Genomic DNA, 20,499 nt, shown 5'->3' on the forward strand with positions numbered 1-20,499 from the left:
ACTGAGGCACAGCCACGCCCATGAGGGAAATAAAGGCATTGCCATGCCATAAAGGAATCTGAGGCACGGATGCAGGAAAGCCCACCCTGTTTGGAGAGGGGGTTTCACCACTACACGTGGTCTCTTTTGGGGCATTGGTCTGTGCCAATCTCCAGCATGGGGCTGGAAAAGCTCAAGGTTGTAATCTAGTTCCTTCTTCAAATTAGATAAGAGGGAAAAAGGCCATAAATCAACTTGGGCAGAGATTAGAGACCCCAAGGAAACAGGTGGGGGGCTCTACCAGACAGGCTGAGGTCCAGCAGAGCCAGCCCCTGCCCATGGCAGCTCCCCATTTCCCAGGGCAGGACCCTCGGCCAGAGGGGCCTGACCCCGCTGCAGGGCTTTGGGATGCATTACAGTCTGGGAGCTGTGGATGGCTCCCATTTCCTCCAGTTGTCGTTGTGTCACATCCAGTCACTGGGCACAGCCAGGTGCCGTGCCAGCCCCAAGCCCCTCAGCACCCACTGCAGACCCCCTGACTGATCCCACCGTGTGTCGTGCCTCAGTTTCCCCTGCGACCCCACTTCCCTCCTGCTTATCTTGGGTCACAGGGGGTAACAAAGGAGCTACCAGGGCTCTGCCTGTGCTGCCTAATTATCCAGATGAAATCAATTCAGCTCCATTATGGTCAAATCCAGGTCTCAACCATTACCAAGGCGGCTGGAGAGCCTGAGGGAAGGATGATGAAGTGGATGCTACAGGGCATGTGATAACCCCCTGGTTCCGATGAGAGGACACAGGGAAGGGGGGATGTCACTCTTTTCGGAGGATGGGTGTTGGCTTTGTGCTGCGAAGTCCCATCCTCCACCTGGAGCCCTTGGTGAGGGGACTCAGGCTCCCCAGGCCAGGGTGTGGCACAGGAATCCCTGGAGCGCTGCCCAACGTCGTCCTCGTGGCACAGCCAAAACCGTCCCTTTCTGGGCTGGGGATGAGGGCAGTACCCCTGCACTGGGCCCCAGTCCCTGGGTACAAAACACAGCATCCTGGGCACATGCACCCCAAGTTCCCGGGCACACACCATCACTGCATCCCAGGCACATATCGTCCCCACATCCTGGGATCCCTGGGACAGCTCCTCCCCTCCAGCTCCTCTCCCCCAGACAGGGCAGCTTCCCTGATGTGAAAAGCTCTTCTTTCTCCCCAAAATTCCCCCATCCCACCTGCCCAGATGACACCCCGGAGCAGAGAGGGGCCAGTGCGGCGGAGACACGGTTTATTATTGACTGGTTTTGCTGCAGAGCGGGTGAGCATGGGGCATCCCAGCTCCCCCGGAAAAGCTGAGCCCCCAGCTCCTGCATTGGCAAGGACCCTGTGCTGGGATCTCCCAGCTCTGCCCCCTCCACGAGCCAACCCACATCAGCCAAGAACTTCCATCCCTGCACTGTGGGAATGCCAAGGAGCCAGACAGCAGGGCCACAAACCAGGGGCCACAGCCCTGGGGGTCCCCCAGCCCAGCCCTCCAGCCCCTCCGGGAGTGGGCTGGCATTTTGCACTATAAATAAGGTTTCAGGTTTCTCACGCCTTGGGGCATCAGTCCAGGGCTGTGTGGGGCAAGGCCATGCCCCTGGGCAGCAGGGCAGGCAGGGGAACAGCAGGGAGCAGAGGGTGGGTGGGGCCCCCACTCAGCCCAGGATGTCCAGGTAGACAGGGGGTGTCTTGACAAGGGCCTGGAGGCGGCCGTGGATCTCCTTGATGGGCTGGCGCTGCTGGGGCTCCCGGTGCCAGCAGCTCTGCATGATGGCGTAGACCTCGGAGGGACACGTGCGGGGCCGCTCCAGCTCCCTCCCCTGAGTGATGCATTCGATGGCCTGCAGGAACAGGGATGGAGGTGGGATCCTCCACTCTGGGTACCCCTGGGGGGCTGTTACCATCCTTCTTCCCCTGCTCACTCACCTCGGTGTTGGAGAGCTGGTACCAGGGCTGCTTCCCGTAGGTGAAGATCTCCCAGAGCACCACACCGAAGCTCCAGATATCGCTCTCAGTGGTGAATTTACGATATAGGATGCTCTCGGGAGGCATCCAGCGGATGGGCAGCATGGTCCTGCCCCCCACCTGCCCGGAGCAGGGCTGTCAGCAAGGCAGTGACCCTCCCATTTTCCTTCCCCCCATCCCTGGCCCCACTCATTAAGGCCCAGGTTAGATGTAAGGAAGAAATTTTTTACTCTGAGGGTGGTGATGCCCTGGCACAGGTTGCCCAGAGAAGCTGTGGCTGCCCCATCCCTGGAGATATTCAAGGTCAGGCTTTGGAGCAAGCAACCTGTTCTATTGGAAAGTGACCCTGCAGGTTGAGCTGGATGGCTTCCAAACATCCTTTCCAACCATTCTGTGGTTAAATATGGATGGAGAAGGGGTGGGAGGCAGCAGCCACGTGGGAGAATTGAGTGTGGCCTCCCAGCCCATCCCAGAGCAGAGAGCAGAGAGGGAACAGCTCACCCGGTAGTAGTCAGTGCTGTAGATGTCCCGGGACATGCCGAAATCCCCGATCTTCACCACCAGGTCATGGCCCACCAGGCAGTTGCGGGTGGCCAAGTCCCGGTGGACGAAGTGGAGGGAGGCGAGGTAGACCATGCCCGAGGCGATCTGCGTGGCGATGTGCAGCATGTGGCCCAGCGCCAGCGGCCCCCGGGGCTGGCCCGGGCCCTGCTCCAGGATCTTGGCATCTGGGCCATGGGACCTGCGGGGCACAGGGACTGCTTGGAGTGCAGGACGTGTGTGGGAGAGGGTGGGCAGAGGCAGGGAAAAGGCTGTGCTACTTGGACAAGGGAAAGGGGTAAATCTAGAGAAGGGTTTGCATGTGGGGAAAGATGCTCACGTGTGTCCGCACAGATACCAGGCGTGGGCAAGCACTTGCGTTCACACACACCAGAGAAGGGTGTGCACGTGCATGTGCGTGCACATGGGGGAAGAATGTGTGCACATACACACACGTGTGCATCCTCCCCTGGCACACTGGCACACAAGGGAAAGGCGTGAACCTGTGCCCATGTGCGCCAGGGAAGGGAGCGCACACACACATGCACGGGGGGAAACACGTGCGGACATGCATGTGTGTGCACAGGAGAAGAGCTGTGCTTGTGTGCATGTGCAGGAAGGGTTACACACTCACAGGGGAGAGGTGTGTGTGCATGTGCACACCTGTGCATGCACACAGGGGAGGGCACGCACACCTGTGCACACACCCAGGGGAGGGCACACGTGCATGTGCACACACATGGGCTGCCCCCCTGCAGAAAGTAGTATGTCAGGGTGGAAGGCAGCATGTCAGGGTGGAAGGCAGCGTGTCAGAGCGCACAGGGCGGGTGTGAAAGCGGCAGCGCATGTGAAGTGGGGCGTGCGAGCCCGGCCGGGGGCCAGCGCGGCTCCGGCCGCCTGCAGCCCCTCGGTGCCTTTGATGCCGAGCGCGGCTGACAGCCCGGCCGGGGCAGCCACGGCCGGGGGCTGGGGGAGCTCTGCTCGGCAGAACCATTAATGCCAACTCCCATAACAATAATCATAAAAGCCACGTCTCAGAGCTCCTCGCGCGGCCACTAAAGCGATGCCTCTGGCAGCCCCCCCCGTCTAGCAGCAATACCTGGGGGGGCAATCGAAAAGTCTCTGCTTATTCCAGCTGATGGCCAATCTCTCTCTATTTAAGCCTCTCAGACAGCTAATCTAATCAATATTGCAAGGAGGGCTGCATTAGCAGGGAGCAGGCTGGCTGCGCTGATGGAGCGGCAGATGGGGGGCTCCTGTCCCCCCCCGTCCCACCTGAGGAAGCGGTTGAGGTCGCCGTGCTTCATGTACTCAAAGACCATGATGAGGGGCTCGCCCTCAGTGCAGACGCCATAGAACTTGACGATGTGCTCGTGCTGCAGCACCGTCAGCAGCTCGGCTTCACGTTGGAAATCCAAGCGGGCACTTTCTGTCACTTCCTTCAGCGCCTGCCGGGACACGGCATCAGTGACACCCCCACGGACCCCCTCATCCCCACACTGTGTCCCCTCCTCACCTTCACAGCCACCAGCATCTTCTCCTGCCCGGGGAGGAGGTTGTAGCACTCAGCCAAGAAAACCTTCCCGAAGGCGCCCTCGCCCAGCTCCCACTTCAGCACAATGTCCCGCCGCTGCACATGGTGCACGCCTGGGGGGACCCCCACCCATCAGTGCCCCCCGGGTCGGGTATGAGCATGGGGGGATGCTCGGGACCGCAGTCCCCAACCCAACCCTTACAGGCATTGCAGAAATACTGGGGGTTCTCAATGAAGTTGCTCTTCAGCCCCTCCAGCTTGCTCTCAGCCGAGGAAAGGGGGCTGCTGCCCAGGTTCATGAAGTGCAGGGACATGGCCAGGTCATCCTCTTGGGCCAGCACCGCTGAGCCTTGTGGGGACAAGGACAAGGCCATCAGGGGATCCCCCAGCCCCCCCAGCCTGTGCAGCCAGTGCCAGGCTCTGCCGAGCAAGCCCCTGCTCGTCCGGCCCCCGGGGGCCAGGCAGCCCGATCAAAACCATTTAGAGGCTGAATCCATTCCAGGAGTGAATTAGCAGCTGCTGCCCACTCTCCCGGGGGAGCCAACACCCCTTCACGGGTGTCCCCCAACCCTCGGTCCCCACCCACAGTCCTTTTTGCCACACCTGCAACCCAATCCAGGTGGCCACAGTCCCGGCTGCCCCAGGGACGTGGGGACCGGGCTGTCCCCGTGTCACAGCCCGAATATTGAGTCACCAGGCTGGGGGAACTCACGGTTAATGCCAAACTTGGACCGGCGCCCGCACTTGTTGAGCAGGATGAGCATGACAGAGAGGGAGAGGCAGGCAAAGACAGCCAGCGCCACAGCCACCGAGACCTGGTGGCAGCGAGGACAGGGCTCAGGTCGAGGTCCCACCAGGTCCCTTTTCTCAGCCCACGGGATGGGAACAAACCCATGAGATGGTTACAAGCCCCAGGAGATGCCACAGGGAAAACTGAGGCACTGAGAGTCTGTCCTTCATCCCCATCATATACCCCCATCCCACTCGATGCTGGTTTGGCTGATCCCCAGGGATTTGTCCCACCCTCTTGCAGGTGTCCTGGTCCTCCCATCCCAGACTGCAGAGTATCTCCTCACCCCAAACGTGTGCTCATCCGTTGTCTCCACAGGCCCCTCCAGTGAGCTGTTCCTGGTGCCTGGGGCAGGGAGAAGGTGTAGGGTGAGTGTGGGATCCCCATCCCCTGAAATGGCCCTGGCAAGGACCTGGACACCCCAGGATCAGGCCTGGGGGCAGGTGGAATGCCCAGTTTTAGGGGGGCTGGGGCAGCAATCCTGACCACTTACCCAGTGGGGACAGAGACACTGGAGCAGCCCAAAGGGAGAGAAAGAAGAAACACTTGTTATTCCTCAGGTAGGAATACCCCATCCTTCCCCCTCTCATCCCTGGAGAAACTGAGGCACACCAGGGCTTGTACAGACAATAGGCAGAGCCCAACACAACCTGTTCTGCCCACCAGGTGTGACACAGCTCCTCTGTAAGACAGGGGAGACCCCAGGCAGCCCCCATGTGGCACCTACCAGGGATGGGCTCCTCAGGGCTGAAGCTGAAGGGATTGTCCATGAACCGCCCCTGGACACTGCGGGCGGCCGAGCCCAGCGGGTTGTGGACCAGGAGGGTGTAGTTGCCATTGTTGACGTGGGTGGGACGATTGAGCTGGAGGCAGCCATGGAAGACGGTGGAGTTGTGCTCGTACTCCATGATGAGGGTGTGGATGTAGGGTCCCTCAATCAGGGCTGTGCCGTTGAAGAGCCAGAGGATGCTGGGGGTGGGGTTGCCATCCACGGAGAAGGGGATGCACCAGGAATGCCGGGGGATGGCTTCATCTAGCAGCAGGATCACAGGGGGAACTGGGAGAGACAGAGCTGGGTGGGTTCCTGAGCCTGATCCCCTACCCAGCCCCTACCCCAGCCCCTTCTGGACTGCTCACAGGTGACATTCAGCATCACACTGTCTTCTGCAGGCCCTGCCGCATTCTCTGCCCGGCACGTCAAGTCCTTGCGATTGAGGTAGAAGGAGATGTTGCTGATCTCCAGGACAATCTCCCAGTCTGAGAGCTGCAGGGAGTACCGGGACAGGATGAGCAGATGACACCCCACAAGCCTGGCCAGCTCTTGCATCCTCCCATGCCCACCCCACCGGTGAGAGGATGCTGGGGGGGTCACTGCTGCTGGGAGGGTTCCTGGCCATACCCCTGGAAGGCTGAGCTTGCCTTGGTGACAGCGAGCAGCTCGGGTCCCACCTCGGGGACCACCCACTCCGCAGTGGCCAGTGGGTCGGCACTGATGTGGCAGGTGAGGTTGACACTGTCCCCTTGGCGCAGCACCACCTCGGGGGGCTCGATGTGGACGATCGGGGGGTCTGTGGGGGCAGGAAAGGTGAGCCACACTCTCCCCAGCCAGATGGCTCAGGACAGGGGACAAACCCAGGAGCCAAACCCATGGGGATCCCCAGCCACGTACCACAGGCGTGGAGAACCTGGCTGCTCAGGGGCACCTGCACGCTGCCCTCCCAGCAGACCAGAGACTGGTTCCCCAGTTCGGCCCGGCTGCTGTTCTGCCACAGCTGCAGCCAGCGGAGGCTACAGGAACAGTTGAAGGGATTTCCCACCAAGATGCTGAGATGGAGCAGGGAAGACAACACAGGCTCAAAAGGGCTCCAGGCCCAAAACATTTGCGTATGTCCCAGCAGAGTCAGCCAAGGCTGCACCTGGGCACCCCAGCCCCCGGCTTTGTGTCACACATGACCCATGTGCCACCCCTGTCCCTGTCCCCACACCCATGGATGTGACAGCCACCATCTCACTGCATCCCCAGATCTGTCACTGCCCCTGTGTCACTTGAGGGGTACATCCCCAGTGGGAGATACTTTACACCCACCTCCCCCCTCTCCCTCATCACTCACAGCTCTTGCAGGGGCAGATGCTGGAAGGTTTTCCAGGAAAGGCTTTGCAGTGCATTGGAGGAGAGATTCCTGTTGGGACAAACCCCATCAGCCACCCTTTCCCACTCAAACTCCCATCCAATATCACCCTGCTCCGCAGAGGATCTGGCCGTGGCACGGGGCAGCACTGGGGCCGCTACTGTCACACCGTGACCAAGCAAAACCAGCTCTGCCAGGCGTGCCACCAGCCTTCAGGCAAGGGGGGAGCCCCGTGCCCCCCAGGACGGGGTCCCTCCCGCTCTCGGGGGACCCCTCCCGCACCGGGGCAGCACGGGGCTCCCGGGGGGGCTGGCAGCTGCCCGCACTCCTGCCCAGATCGATGGTTTCCCACTCAGCAGCAGAGCCCCGCGTGGCCCCCCCGGCCAGGCTGATGTGCCCGTGGGCAGCAGGACACCATCGATCCTGCCCGGGCGCGGGGACCGGCCACCCTGCACCGGGGCCAGCGCCCGCGGGGACGGGGGCGCTGATCCCCAAACGGGGGGAGGGTGTTGAGGGAGGGGAGTGGGGAAGGGGAGACTCACACGTGGCTCAGCCTGGGGGTGTCCAGGAAGGCATCGGCAGAGATGTGCTGCAGCCCCGACCTGGAGATGGTGCTGAGAGGAGGGAAGGGCTGAGCACCTGCACTGTGCATCCTGGATCCCCATTCTGGGAGTATCCCCTGTGACTCCTTGCAGTGGGATTGAGCTCTGGGGTCCTCCCTCCAACAGCCCTTCCCTCTCCCCATTTCCCTGTGCAGGGACCCCTCCCCGGGGTGCTCACAGGTTCCTGAGGTCCCGCAGCATCCTGGTGTCAGCTCGGGTCAAGGTCGTCAGTGCCTGCTGGTTCTCAATGATGCTGGAAGGCAAAGGAGGGGGCTCAGGGTAGCAGCCCAGGACCCCTCATGCCTGGGGCTGTTGACAAAGCGTGGGGCGGGGGGAGTGAGAGGGGAACAGCTCTCCCACTCCCCAGGCTGTGCCTGCAGTACAGCCCACAGCCAAGGATGGGGACAAGGATGGAGCTGAGCTGCCTCGGTTTCCCCTGGGATGAGCTGGGAAGAGTGGGGAATGGCAGCAGGTGATCCCGATGGTGCTGAGCCCCCAGTCAATGCGAACTGTGAGGGATCAGGGCTGAGCCACCGCTTAGAGCCTGTGGTCTCACCCACAGAATGAGTTTGCTGGGTCAGCCCCATTCACCCTTTGGGTCCCCACCTTTTCTCACACCCCATGGTGTCCTGCACTGTGACAGGGGCACCACTGTCACTGTCCCCCCACCCATTTCTCCAGGCAGGAGATGAAGAAATGCCCCTTTGGAAGCAGGTGCAGGGTTTTTCCCTGCCCCACCCCACAGGCTGCTCCTGTGAACCCCAGATCACAGGGGCTGGTTAATTTGGGTTCATATCCACACCAAGGGGGTTTTGGTCCCACTGACCCTGGTAGGAACGGGACGAGAGCAGCTGGGGCAGTGGGCTGGCTGCAGGTATCTCAGGGACCACCATCCCCACCACCACCCACCCCACCCCACCCCACCAGCCAGCAAACAAAGAGTTGGCAGCGCCTGTGGCGCAGCATCCCCTGGCACATGGGGAAACTGAGGCACGGAGACACCGCAGCCAGTCCCCAGCAATGCGGCACAGGCAGGGCTGTGATGGGGAGAAACCGCAGGAATTGGGGCACTTTGATATCCTGCAGCATCCCGACCCCCCATCCCCCCAGCGTCCTCCTCATCTCTGCTCGCTCCAGCCTGTGTCTCCCCACCACACATCCTGGAGCAGGGGAAGGAGTGGGAGCTGAGTAGAAGTTCCAAAACAGCAAATTTGGGGTGTGTCCCCCCAGCATGCCAACCCACCGGCCCCAGGGCACAGTGACAGCCCCAACAGGAAGGGGACAAGCGGCTCCCCACACCCTGCCCTGCCCAGCACTGTACGGGTGCTCCCTGCCCGGGGTCCCTGCTGCACCCTCCGCGTGTTGCTGTGGTTGGCATCGCCACAGGAGGGGGTGAAGATCTGCCGCCAGCCCCTCGCTTGATCCCTGGGGGGATGCTGCAGCCCCCCCACTCCATCTTTGCAGACCCAATGCCTCCCACCAAGCAGGCACTCTCCCCACAGCGATCCCAGCCCATCCAGTGATCCCTGCTCCATCGCTGCTCCAGCCCAGCCCCGCCATCCTGTCCCCGAGCTAATCACCTCCATCCCCATCACCCCACTGCCCAGTCCCTCAGCTCTGCTGCCCCCAGCCACAATTATCACCAGCCCCATCACTCCCAGCCCCTCCGCCTGGTCCCTAAAATCCATCACTCCCAACTCCATCATCTCCATTCCCGAGCTCTGTCACCGCCAATTCCATCGTTGCCCCAGCTCCGTCACTGCATCTCTCAACCCCGTCACCCCCAGCTCCTCTGCCCGGTCCTTGAGCTCTGTCAACCCCATCTCCATCACCCCCAGCCCCAAGTTCCGTCACTCCCAGCTCCACCGTGCTGTCCCACCACTCCCAGTCCCTCTGCGCTGCGTCTGAGCTCCGACCTCCGGTCCCACCGCCCCCGGCCCCACTCACACGTCGGTGAAACTGCCGGTTCCCAGCAACGGGGCCAGGCTGCCTACGGTGTCGGGCTCCCGGCAGAGCAGGATCCCGGCCCGGGGGCAGCGGCAGGGCCGGGGGCAGGGACCGGCAGCGCCCGGGGCTGGCAGGGACAGGGGCAGGAGCAGCGCGGCCAGGCAGAGCCAGGCGGGCAGCGGCGGCATCGCGGGGCCGGTCCCGGCGCCGGTCCCAACGTTGGACCCGGTGCCGGTGCCGCTGCTGCCAGTGCCGCCCTCCCTCGCACTTGCCCGGCAGCCCGAGCACGGGGCCGTGCCGGGCTTAAAAGCAACGCAGGACCGGCCTCCCGGGAGGGGCCGGCGGCTCCCCCGCCCCGGCACCGCCCCCGCCCCGGCCCGAGACACCCGCGGCCGTGATTCACCGGCACCGGGAAGACTCCCACCCGGGAGAGGGGGATTCCGCACACGGGTATCAACCACGGAGCCCGCCTGTGCCCTGCCCGCACCCCGCCTATGCCCTGCCTAGACCCCTGCACCCTGCCTGTGCTCTGCTGCCACCCTACCCGCACGCTGGCAGCCTACACCTGCACCCCCAGCCCCACCAAGTGGATCCATCCCACCACTGGAACCCCCAGAAATCCTGGGGCACACCCGTGCACACGCATGTACACACAGGCACGCACATCCGCTCTAGAACCTGGCTCAGAGCGGGCTACAATTCAAGGGACACGGCTTATTACCATCCCGGGGGCCACTTACAGTCGCCCAAGCTGTCACACTCCTCCGCCGGTGCTCCCAAATCTCGAGGCATGGTGGACCCACCTGGCTCAGGCTCTTCCCTAGCACTCCGTTTTGTCGGGGCACAGAGATGCCGGAGACTGGGGGCCGTTTGGTGGCACAGTGGCCCCATCCCCAACGGTCACCTCCGACCAGGACCCAACCTCGTCCTCCTCCCCGAAGTGGGACAGGACAGGACTGGTTTGCACGGCCCTTCCCCTCCCCACAGGGTTCCCCATCCCCACCCGGTTGCCGTTTGTCCCCGAGCTTTCTCGGAAGCACGCCGGCGGTGGCTCATCTGTGCGCTGAGTTTAGCACGTTCTCATCCCGCACCCTTCCCCCACGGCTCAGTCCCCAGCGCATTTCCACCGCCAGCCCCTAGTGGCACTTATGGGGCCACGGTTCCTTTGGGGTGACCTCCCGTGGGGCCCCACTGGACACCCCACCAGCTGCCCGCGGCAGAGCAGACCAGCGGCTGTTGCCACATCCTCCTGAATTCCACTGCCTTGACGTTTTTTCTCAAGAAACGCCTCCGGTTTGGGCACCGCAGGGCAAAGCCGCAGGACACAGATGGACTGGCGGAGTGGGAAGCCCCGTGCGCCGCCCCCCTGCCCCGCGACCCCCGCAAACCAGGCACTGCCACAGCTGAGCTTCATCCCCTTTATTCCCGCTCAGATTAGGCGGCGATGTCCCTTCCGTGGACCAGCACGGCCCGGCACTGGTCCCTGTGCAGGGGACTGGGGAGAGACACCAGGGCAACCCCAGGCTTCTCCCGCCGCAGGGCTGCCCCGTGACTCGGTTTCCTCCCCTGTAAAAGGTGTGGGGATCACAGGGGCGGCTCACCTGTTTGCCAGGCAGCTGGGGAGCGACGACAGAGGCACATTAACGGGGTACCCAAATGCCAAACCCTGCTGCCCATTCCCATACCCACATTATCCCATCCCCCCCCCATCCCAAAAAAAAAGTAAGGAAAGACTGGGGTGTTCTCCTCCCTACCAGCAGCCCCCCACTCCCTCCCCCCTTTCTTGGAGCACCCCCAATTTTTTTTCAGGGAAAATGCATCCCCATGGAACATCCTTGCGTTGCTGCCACCCTCTTCCCAAGGCACCCACTCCTTGGCTGGGCCCTTGGAAGCAATAAATAATGCAGGAGGGTCCCAGCAGTGGGGGGTGGCCGGAGAAGGGCGTGGGGTGCAGAGTCCAGCAGGGCTCCGAGGGTCAGAGTGAGGCTGTCCCGTTGGGGAGCTGGCCTGGGCTGTGGTCCTTGCGTGTGGGCAGGGGGGATGTGGGGGGCTCATCCTCCTCGGGGGGTGGATCTGTCTCAGTGTTGGAGGGTTCTCCTGAGCCGTGATGGCCATTCTCGGGGCTGTAGAAGAAGGAGAGGGTGCGGAAAGCAGGCGCCATGTGGTCCTTGATGCGCTCCAGGAGCTGGACGAAGGAGGGGCGTTGGCGTGGGTTCTGCTGCCAGCACAGGCACATCAGCTCATGGCTGCAGAGAGAGAACACCTGCTGGGTTTGGGGGGTTCCAGCCCTCAACAGCACTCCCAGCACCACAGAGACCAGGATTTCCCCTGCCAGCCTTTCCCACAGCAGGGTGGGTGTGTGAGGGGGCGTCCCCCAGCACTCACAGCTCGTCAGGGCAGTTCTCGGGCCTCTCCAGGATACCGTTGTCCATGACAAAGCGCAGGACCTGCTCGTTGGACATGCCCTGGTAGGGCTGCTCGGCCAGCGTGGCGATCTCCCACAGCACCACTCCGAAGGACCTGCCGGAGCACTGCTGCTCAGCCAGGGGATCCCCAAATCCCCCTGGCTCTGCCCTCTTCAGCACCTACCAGACGTCAGACTGAGTGTTGAAGATGCCATCCTTGAGCGCCTCGGGGGACATCCAGCGCACGGGGAGCAGCCCCTTGCCCCCTTTCCGGTAATAATCCGTCTCATAGATATCCCGGGTCATGCCAAAATCTGGCGGAGGAGGAAGAGGAGGAGGAAGGTGTGAGCAGCAGGAGGCCCAGGGCTGGCACAGCCTGCCCGCTGCTGCCCACCCACCTCCGATCTTGACGGTGAAATCCTCGGACACCATGCAGTTGCGGGCAGCCAGGTCCCGGTGCACAAACTTGTTGGCGTTGAGGTAGGCCATGCCATCGGCGATCTCCCCCGCCATCTGGATCATGTCCTTGAGCGATGGTGGTGGCAGCCCGGGGTTGTTCTGCATTGTGCACAGAGTCAGGGCTGGGTCAGGGACACACCAGGACCCCCCTGGAACAGGGTGGGTGTCACTTTTCCTGGCACCTGACCAGCCCCTCACCTCGGCTTCAGGCCTGAGTGAACGCAGGTAGCTCTTCAGGTCCCCACGTGTCATCAGCTCCATGATGACCAAAGCTGGCTGGCCCTGGGATACAACGCCGAGCAAGCGGACCTGCAGGGACAAAAAGGGCTGGCATGTGAGTGGCCAGACCCGCCATGTCCCCTCCCTCTCCCTCAGCTGCCCACCTACCACGTGGTGGCACTTGAAGGCTTTCATGACAGAAGCCTCGTTGAGGAACTCGATGCGCTCTCGCATGGTGGCCAACTCGTTGACTGTCTTCAGGGCCACCTTGGTCTCCTCTCCTTCCGTGACCAGCCCCAGCGCCACCCCCTCATACACCATCCCAAAGGAGCCCTGTCCCAGCTCCCGGATCACTGTGATCTTCTCCCGGGACACCTCCCACTCATCAGGCATGTACACTGTGGGGTGAGTGGGAATCACCCCATCCCCATCACTGTAACTAACCCCATCTGCATCCCCATACTCATCTTCATCCCATCCCCATCTCCATGTCATCACCAGCCTCCTCCCCATCCCCATCCCCATCCCCATCCCCATCCCCATCCCCATCCCCATCCCCATCCCATTCCCATCTCTGTCTCCATCTCCATCCCCATCTCCATCTTCACTCCCATACTCATCTCCATTCCATCCCATCCCATCCCATCCCATCCCATCCCATCCCATCCCATCCCATCCCATCCCATCCCATCCCATCCCATCCCATCCCATCCCATCCCTGTCCCCTCCAGTGTGACCCCAGCAAGGAAAGGGCTCGGTGGCCCTTTGGGGTGGTCCCTGCCTGTCCCCACATGCCCACGTACTGTCCGAGGCGCTGAAGTACTCGGGGTTGACGGAGGCGTAGAGAGTCCCGCTGGGGTACCCGTCATTGTTCCTGTCAGGGGTGGGCAGTGCTCGGAGCTGCTGCCTCCCCCCAGCCCCTCCCAGCTCTGGTTCTGCAGGACCCTGCCCCAGCCCTGGGAGTGCAGGGGGGTTGTTACCTCTTCTTGTTGTAGAAAAAGACGAAGACGGCCAGGCAGGAGATGAGCACCATGAGCACCACAGGCGTGACAGTGAGCAGGATGTAGAAGCTGCTGGACTCTTCCTCGGCTGCCAGGAGCAGGCGGCCGTGGATCAGGGTCTGGGCACTCATCCCACCTCACATGGGACACCTGCCCCACCACCACCACTGGGCTGGAGAGGGGGAGCTTCTAGCTCCCCAGAGCAGCAGCACCCTCTGATCCCTGTTTGCCCCTGTTCCAGAGCATCCCTCAATCCTCCAGATCCCTCAGTCTGTCAGCAGACCCTTTTGTCCCAGTGTCCCACTCCAATCCCTCAACTCCTCAATCCAGCAGCATTCTTGGATGAAAGCTGGGAAGAAGACCAGCCTGGCTGAACAGAGGTCTTTGGCTGGAACTCAGGGAGAAAAGAGAGGTTCTGACCTTCAGAAGAAGGGGCAGGAAGTTCAGGAGGATCTGAGGGAGCTCAGGACAAGAATGAAAATTAGAAGGGCCGAAACCCAACTAGAACTGAATCTGCCACAAGAGACAATAAAAAGTATTTCTGTAAACCCATCAGTACCCAAGGGTGAGCTGAGAAGAAAGTGAGTGCTGGGCACCGTTGAGGAACCTCAAATCCTGGTGTCAGTTTTGGACCCCTCCTGACAAGAAAGGCCTTGAGGAGCTGGAATGTGACCAGAGAAGGGAACAGAGCTGGGGAGAGGTCTGGAGCACCAGGAGCACCTGAGGGAGGTGAGGGGGCTCAGCCTGGAGAAAAGGAGGCTCAGAGGGGACCTTCTGGCTCTGCACAATTCCCTGACAGGAGGGGGCAGTCGGGGGGGTCGGGCTCTGCTCCCAGGGAACAGGGACAGGACCAGAGGAAGCGGCCTCAAGTTGCACCAGGGGAGGTTTAGATTGGATGTTGGGGACGACTGGAAAGCATTGGAGCAGGCTACAGAGGGCACTGGTAAAATCTCTGTCCCTGGGGGGATTTGACAGATGTGTGGATGTGGCACTTGGGGACATCGGTTAGCGGTAGCCTTGGCAGGACTGAGAGAACAGCTGGACTCGCTGGTTTTGGAGGCCTTTTCCAGTCCAAATGATTCTGTGATCCATGATGCTCCAGTGTCTCAGGCCAGGATCATCCCTCAATCCCTCAGCTTCCCAGTCCAGCAACACCTCCCATCTTCAGCAGCCTGGCCTAGATGCATCCCCTGACCCCACATGTCCCATGCCAGCAGCACAGCCCAATTCCCCAGTGCCCTGGTCCAGCAGCACCCTCTGAGCCCCAGCCCTCCAACCCCACAGCCACCCCCTCCCTGCCTACCAAGGTCCCTGTCGATGTCCCCCTGTCCCCTGCAGGTACCTGGCCCCAGGATGTAAAACTTGACAAGCCCTGTCCATGAGCCGTTGCCAGCCAGGGAGGTGGCCCGGACCTTGGCTGAGTAGTTCCCTGGCTGGAGCAGTGCCAGGTGGACACCCCCATACTTGGAGTAGCGGTGGCGTGAAACGCAGACAACAGTGGTGACCTCCTGGAGGGGACAATGTGGGGTGGCAAAGGGGCTTCATCTCCCCCAGACATGTGTAAGCCTTGGGAGAGAGATGGGATGGGATGGGATAGGATGGGATGGGATGCAATGGGATGCAATGGGATGCAATGGGATGCAATGGGATGGGAGGCACAGCATGGCACGGCAGAGGACAGGACGGGATGGGACAGGATGGCATGGCATGGCATGGCATGGCACAGCATGGCATAGCATGGCATGGGTGCTGTACCCCTGTAACCAGACCTGGCAGTGCTGGGCAGGGGATGCCACAGGAGGTTCTCACCTCACTCTCCCGGCTGTACTTAATCTCATACTTGAGGATGAGCCCGTTGGGATTCCTGGGCTCTTCCCAGCGCAGCAGGACACTGTTCTTACCCGCCGGCTCCCACGTGACATTCCCAGGAATGTTGTCAGCTTGCACTGGAGAGGGGCACAGAGGGAGTCAGCTCCTGAGGGCACCACCTGGACCCCAACCCACTGCCGGTCCCCCATCTCAACAACATCCCAGCACGGCCAGGGTGGGGTTTGGAAGGGAGGAGGCTGGGGACGCACGCTCGGGCATGGTCCTGGCGAAGACGAAGGTGGCGGCGCTGCAGCCCACGGTGTGCGCGGCGTGGTTGCAGGCGTGGATGTCGATGCGGTACTCGGTGAAGTGGCGCAGCCGCGACAGCACCGCCCGGTCACGCACCACCTTGTCCTCGAAGATCTGGAAGTGAGGCTTGGGCTCGCCTCCGGGGTGGCTCGGGGCCAGCGGCTCCGCTGAGGAGGTGTTGGCTGGGGATGTGACAGCTACCACGTCCCTGCGCTGCTTTGGGGTCCTGCAGGACATGAGGACAGGAAGTTGTGGGGAGTCAAGACCCCGGGATTGTCCCCCAAAATTGATCAGGGGAGGGGAGATCTCCCAGGCTGCTGTGGTCCCAACTCACCTCTGTGGGCTCTTATTAATGGACGTTACCTTCCAGGGTGGCCTAAGACAGCAGGAAATCAGTTAAAGGGTTTGCCAGAAACAGCCACTGGACCCCTCACCCCAGCAGACCCACGCACCCAGCTTGAAGGAGCCCCCCAAAGCAGGGACCCCCACCAGATGGCACCTGGGGATGGTGATGGAATTGTGGAGGAAGTTCTCAAACTTCTTCTGGAAGGACTCGGCTTCACCCTCCATGCGGAGCTGCCCGTCAGTGGGGCGGCAGGGGCAGCACCTCTCCTCCGCATCCTGCTCCCCCTCGGGACCATCCCCAAACCCGAAGCGTGTGTCTGCGCTGCTGGTGGGCAGCTTCAGGCCTGTGGGCAGCAACGGGCACGGCTGGCAGAGCCTGGCTCAGTGCCACAATCCCTGCTCTGCTGGTGTCCTTGGCTGCTGGGCTGCCCCTGCCCTGCCTGGCCTCACCTTTGTGGCAGTAGTCATTGATGTAGAGCTCCATGTCCTCAGCCAGCTGCTGCCACAGAACCAGGTAGTAGACGATGTTGCCGTTGCGTTGCGTGGGTGGTTTCCAACGCACCACGATGTGGGAGGAAGAGTTGGACATGGAGATGACGTCCCGGGGCACTGTTGGAGCTGGGATAATGCAGGAGTGGTCAGTCTTTCCTGGGGGGTCCACCACGGCACCCCCAGCCCCCTGCCAGCCCCTTACCTGCTGGCATGGTGCGGATGTAAACCACTTCGCTCTGTGCCCCGTAGTTGCGTCCTTCCTCGGCCGTGGTGAGGGTGATGGCACGCACGAAGATGGCATATTGGGTCCAGGGACGGAGGTTGAGCAGCGTCACCCCTGGCTCCTGCTCACTGCTCAGTGGCAGATCCACGTCTAGCACGTTCCAGCTCTGGGCCCCACAGGCATCTTGCCCCACGTACTCGGACACATTCTGGAAGGGTCTGTCCCACACCAGGCATCAGGGAGGGTCCCGGGACCCCTGGGTGTCCAGCAGGAACAAAGGACACCATGGGCTAGGATTCCCAAGCCCTCCACAATGGGGACAAGAGGGCGACAGGAACCACTTACGACTCCTTGTAGTACACAATGAAGCTGAGAAGGTCCCGGTACTCGGGGGGCCGGTACCGCTCCCACTTGAGGAAGATGCGATCGGACTCGGTGACGTTGGAGATGAAGCGCAGGGTCTGGGTCTTACCTGTGGGGAGGAGGCAGGGCTCAGGCAGAGGGTCATGGCACTGCCGGTTGTCCCCATCCCCGTACTCACAGGATGCCCGGTCCCCGTTGGTGCGGGGGTTGATCTCTGCCTTGTTCTGCCGCCCCTTGGTGCCTGTCACCTCCTCCATGCGATAGATCTCGGCCAGGCACAGCTTGGGATTGAATGCAAAGTACATCTTGCCCACGGGGATGGAGAGGATGTGGTGGCTCCAGTCCCAGAGCTGCTGCAGGTTCTGGTTGTCCAACACATACAGGGTGTAATTCCTAGGAGAGCAGATGTGGATGGAGGCAGTGGGCAAGGGCATGTTCAGAGCCACATGTCCCCCCCAACCCCACACCATCCTCACCCATCCACCATGGAGTCACCACGGATCAGTTTGAGGTTCTTGAAGAAGGACAAGGAGACGAGGGCGAAGGAGTGTTTGATCTTCAGGAAGCCCGTGATGGTCTCAATGAGCCCCAGGCTGCTCTGCAGCTCTGAGGCCAGGTTATCTGGGAATGACACACCGCATGAACTCAGGGAGAGGGGAACCTCCCCATTAGTTCACTCTGCAAGGGAAAAGACCCCTTCCTCCTCCCCCTGCCCTCCACAGCAGCTCTCCCAGCCAGGAGTTTGGTGGGGCCATGTCTGGCACTCACAGCCCCGGCGGATGTTGAGGATGAGGTTCCCCTCGATGAGCGTGCAGCCCCCCAGCTCCTGTGCTGCCTGCATCGAATCAATGGTCTTGGTGCCCACCTTGCACTCCTTGGGACACAGCCCCTCACACTTGTGGCAGAACATGCTGTGAGCAAGGTGACAGAGACGGGATGTGAGCCGGCCAACGTGCCACCACCGTGCCTATGCTGGGGCACTGGGGACACCCCCACCTGCTCTCATTCCTGGTGTACCCCGAGGGACACTCGGAGAGGCACTGTCGCTGGTGGATGACGAACTTGGAGGCGTCGCGGGGGTTGTCGGAGACTTTGCGGAGGCTGGCGCAGTACTCGGCGGTGACGCAGCGCCAGCCCTCGTACTCGTAGGTGCGGGGCGGGCACGAGGGCAGGCAGTGCCCGTTGAAGTGGAAGTGGCGGCAGGCGACGCAGGCCCGTCTGTCGCGGGGGCGGCCGCAGCCCCCCAGGCACTCGGCGTGGCAGCACTCGCCCGCTGCTGTGCACGCCGAGCCCGCACCGCACGGGCACACTGAGAGGGGAGACACAGCACATGGGCACGAGGGAGCAACGGGCACGGACCCCAGCCTCGGGCAGCACAGCTGGGATGGGGGTCGGGTGTACACGGGGGAGAGGAGAGAGGTGGGAAGGGCTCGGGAGGCAACTGACATCCTCCAGGGCTGGGGGAAAACAGGAGTGAGGGTGGGATAGAAAGATAGATGGAGTGATGCAGGGATGGAGGGTGGGATGAAGGGATGCAGGGAGGGAGGGACGTGGGGATGGATGTGGTGATGGAAGAATGCAGGGATGGAGGGAGGGATGGATGGCAGGATGAAGTCAGGAATGTGAGGCAAGGATGGAGGGATGCAGGGACAGAGGGAGAGATGCTGGGATGTGGGGATGCGAGAATGGAGGAAGAAAGGGAAGGATTCAGGTATGCAGGGAGGGATATAGGAAGGTAGGGATGGATTGATGGAGGAGTGGATGGAGGCATGGCAGCACTCATGGAGGGGTGCACAAAGGGATGGAGGAACGGAGGGATGGCCATGTGGGCCTGGCTGGGCAGGTGGGTTGATGGGTGGCTGAGTGAGCAGCTGGATGACAGGCTGCATGGAGGGACAGCAGGACAGATGGATGGACAAGGGGGCCTTGGCCCATGCTGAACCCCATGGGCCCAGTGCATCCAGGCTGGGGCCACAGCCGAGGTTGCAGCCCTGATAAGAATCTGTGTTTATAGTACATATTTCATTACCAGGTCTCCTGTTTACAGCAAACGAGCTCAGGAGGGGCCTATATTTACCTCGCTGCTGGGAAAACACAGCAGCTGGGAGCTGGCCTCTCCTCGGAGGATGATACAGCACGGATCTGGTTACCCCACCGTGCTGCCGGCATGGCACACTCCCAGCAGCAGGGGAGCCACAGCCACACGCTGGGCCTGCCATTCCCAGGTGGCTCCACCAGCCTGTCCAGTGCCCTCCCAGTTTGCCCCACAGTGCGGACCAGCACCATCCCAGAAAAGCAGCTGGCACGACTGGGCCCCGTGCCCTGGCACCCACCTTTCTGGCAGTAGCTGGAGGTCCAGCAGCGATAATCCAGCTGTCCATTGACGCTGGTCTGCACACACGGCTTCTCCACATCCAGGATGCCGGGGCAGACATCAGCACACTCTTCAGCCAACTTATTGCCAACGATGTAGGTGCTGTCCCCGGTGTCGGGCAGCAGCAGCCCCCAGTCGATGGTGGAGAGGTGGCAGAGCTCCTGGTTGCGCTCAATGCGCACCGAACCACGAAGGATGTGGCCCAGGCTGTGCAGCCCCACGTCCCGCAGGTGGGGCATCTCGAAAATGACCAAGGCATAGTTGAAGAAGAGGTTGGTGCCGCGGATGACGGAGAGGTTGGGGAAGAGATCCCGCAGACTCTCCAGCCCGTAGACACGGAAAAGGAGCAGGTACTCTGTGATCATGAGCAGGCGAGGGAAGCTGAGCCCCCGAAAGTCCTCGGCACCCGTGGTGAACATCAGCAGGATCTGCAGGTTGCCTTCGATGATGGAGCAGTTCTCCAGCTTCCGGAGCTGGGAGACGTCATTGCGGATGTCCATGCTGCCGCAGACTGGGGTGGCGAGAGGGGGACCCCATGGGCAGCAGGGATGGGGCAGCTGACCCCCACCCCCACCCAGGGACCCCCAGGTGATGCTCGCGGGGTTTTAATATCCTGGTGCTGCCTGTCAAGCACGGCTGGAATTGGTTTGGGCGGCTGGGGAGACACGAGCAGCTCTGACAGCAGCCGTCGTGCTGCGGCTCTCCAGGGCACAGCGCGTCCATCAGCAGTGATGCTAACCAGGCCTGGCAGGCCGGGCGCCTGCCTTGCCCCGTGTCAGCCCCAGAATCTTGTCCCAGCCCTCCTGCCCAACCCTGGGGGAAGTTGCCTGGGGGTGCAGATGACTTTTCCCCTTCCCCGAGTTGTGGGGCAGCTATGGGGGCTCACGGATGTCCCCACTCATGGACATGCGGTTACCCAGTGAGTGGCAGCTCCAGCAAGGTTGTCCCCATTAACTCTCCCTCGTGCCCAGACAGGTAATGGGGCAT

At 61.9% G+C, this 20,499-nt stretch overlaps 2 protein-coding genes across 2 annotated transcripts; both read right to left on the reverse strand.

The window, feature by feature from the left end:
* Window positions 1-1,252: 1,252 nt before the first annotated feature.
* On the reverse strand, window positions 1,253-7,616 carry NTRK1 (neurotrophic receptor tyrosine kinase 1). The gene is made up of 14 exons (XM_066206504.1): window positions 7,507-7,616; window positions 6,505-6,659; window positions 6,255-6,403; window positions 5,973-6,099; window positions 5,563-5,892; window positions 5,329-5,346; window positions 5,122-5,180; window positions 4,758-4,860; window positions 4,248-4,394; window positions 4,028-4,158; window positions 3,787-3,959; window positions 2,473-2,713; window positions 1,933-2,091; window positions 1,253-1,847 (listed from the first exon to the last, which is right to left on the reverse strand). Exons 1-14 carry the CDS (start codon window positions 7,614-7,616, stop codon window positions 1,662-1,664), a joined length of 2,088 nt encoding a protein of 695 aa, XP_066062601.1. The 3' UTR covers window positions 1,253-1,661.
* On the reverse strand, window positions 7,518-20,012 carry INSRR (insulin receptor related receptor). Its single transcript, XM_066206729.1, has 23 exons — window positions 19,472-20,012; window positions 18,135-18,447; window positions 17,907-18,049; window positions 17,615-17,759; window positions 17,317-17,531; window positions 17,121-17,247; window positions 16,755-16,993; window positions 16,511-16,678; window positions 16,215-16,404; window positions 16,050-16,091; window positions 15,676-15,923; window positions 15,407-15,543; window positions 14,940-15,102; window positions 13,577-13,685; window positions 13,400-13,470; window positions 12,765-12,994; window positions 12,576-12,686; window positions 12,317-12,476; window positions 12,103-12,232; window positions 11,899-12,033; window positions 11,626-11,759; window positions 7,745-7,809; window positions 7,518-7,578 (listed from the first exon to the last, which is right to left on the reverse strand). Exons 1-22 carry the CDS (start codon window positions 20,010-20,012, stop codon window positions 7,775-7,777), a joined length of 3,786 nt encoding a protein of 1,261 aa, XP_066062826.1. The 3' UTR covers window positions 7,518-7,578; window positions 7,745-7,774.
* Window positions 20,013-20,499: the final 487 nt, after the last annotated feature.

The sequence above is a fragment of the Chamaea fasciata genome, unplaced genomic scaffold, assembly GCF_029207755.1.
Source record: "Chamaea fasciata isolate MVZ Bird 193981 ecotype frontalis unplaced genomic scaffold, bChaFas1.0.hap1 SCAF_31, whole genome shotgun sequence".
Lineage (NCBI taxonomy): Eukaryota > Metazoa > Chordata > Aves > Passeriformes > Sylviidae > Chamaea > Chamaea fasciata.

Excerpts from the sequence above, each read along its gene's own strand:
- NTRK1 (XM_066206504.1), bottom strand. The coding sequence starts at position 7,616 with ATGCACAGTGCAGGTGCTCAGCCCTTCCCTCCTCTCAGCACCATCTCC. Across the intron at positions 5,893-5,972 it reads TGTGATGCTGAATGTCACCT|TTCCCCCTGTGATCCTGCTG; the intron begins GTGAGCAGTCCA and ends TGTCTCTCCCAG. Across the intron at positions 2,092-2,472 it reads ACAGCACTGACTACTACCGG|GTGGGGGGCAGGACCATGCT; the intron begins GTGAGCTGTTCC and ends TGCTCCGGGCAG.
- INSRR (XM_066206729.1), bottom strand. The coding sequence starts at position 20,012 with ATGGACATCCGCAATGACGTCTCCCAGCTCCGGAAGCTGGAGAACTGC. Across the intron at positions 15,103-15,406 it reads AGTACAGCCGGGAGAGTGAG|GTCACCACTGTTGTCTGCGT; the intron begins GTGAGAACCTCC and ends CCCCTCCAGGAG. Across the intron at positions 13,471-13,576 it reads TTTTTCTACAACAAGAAGAG|GAACAATGACGGGTACCCCA; the intron begins GTAACAACCCCC and ends CACCCCTGACAG.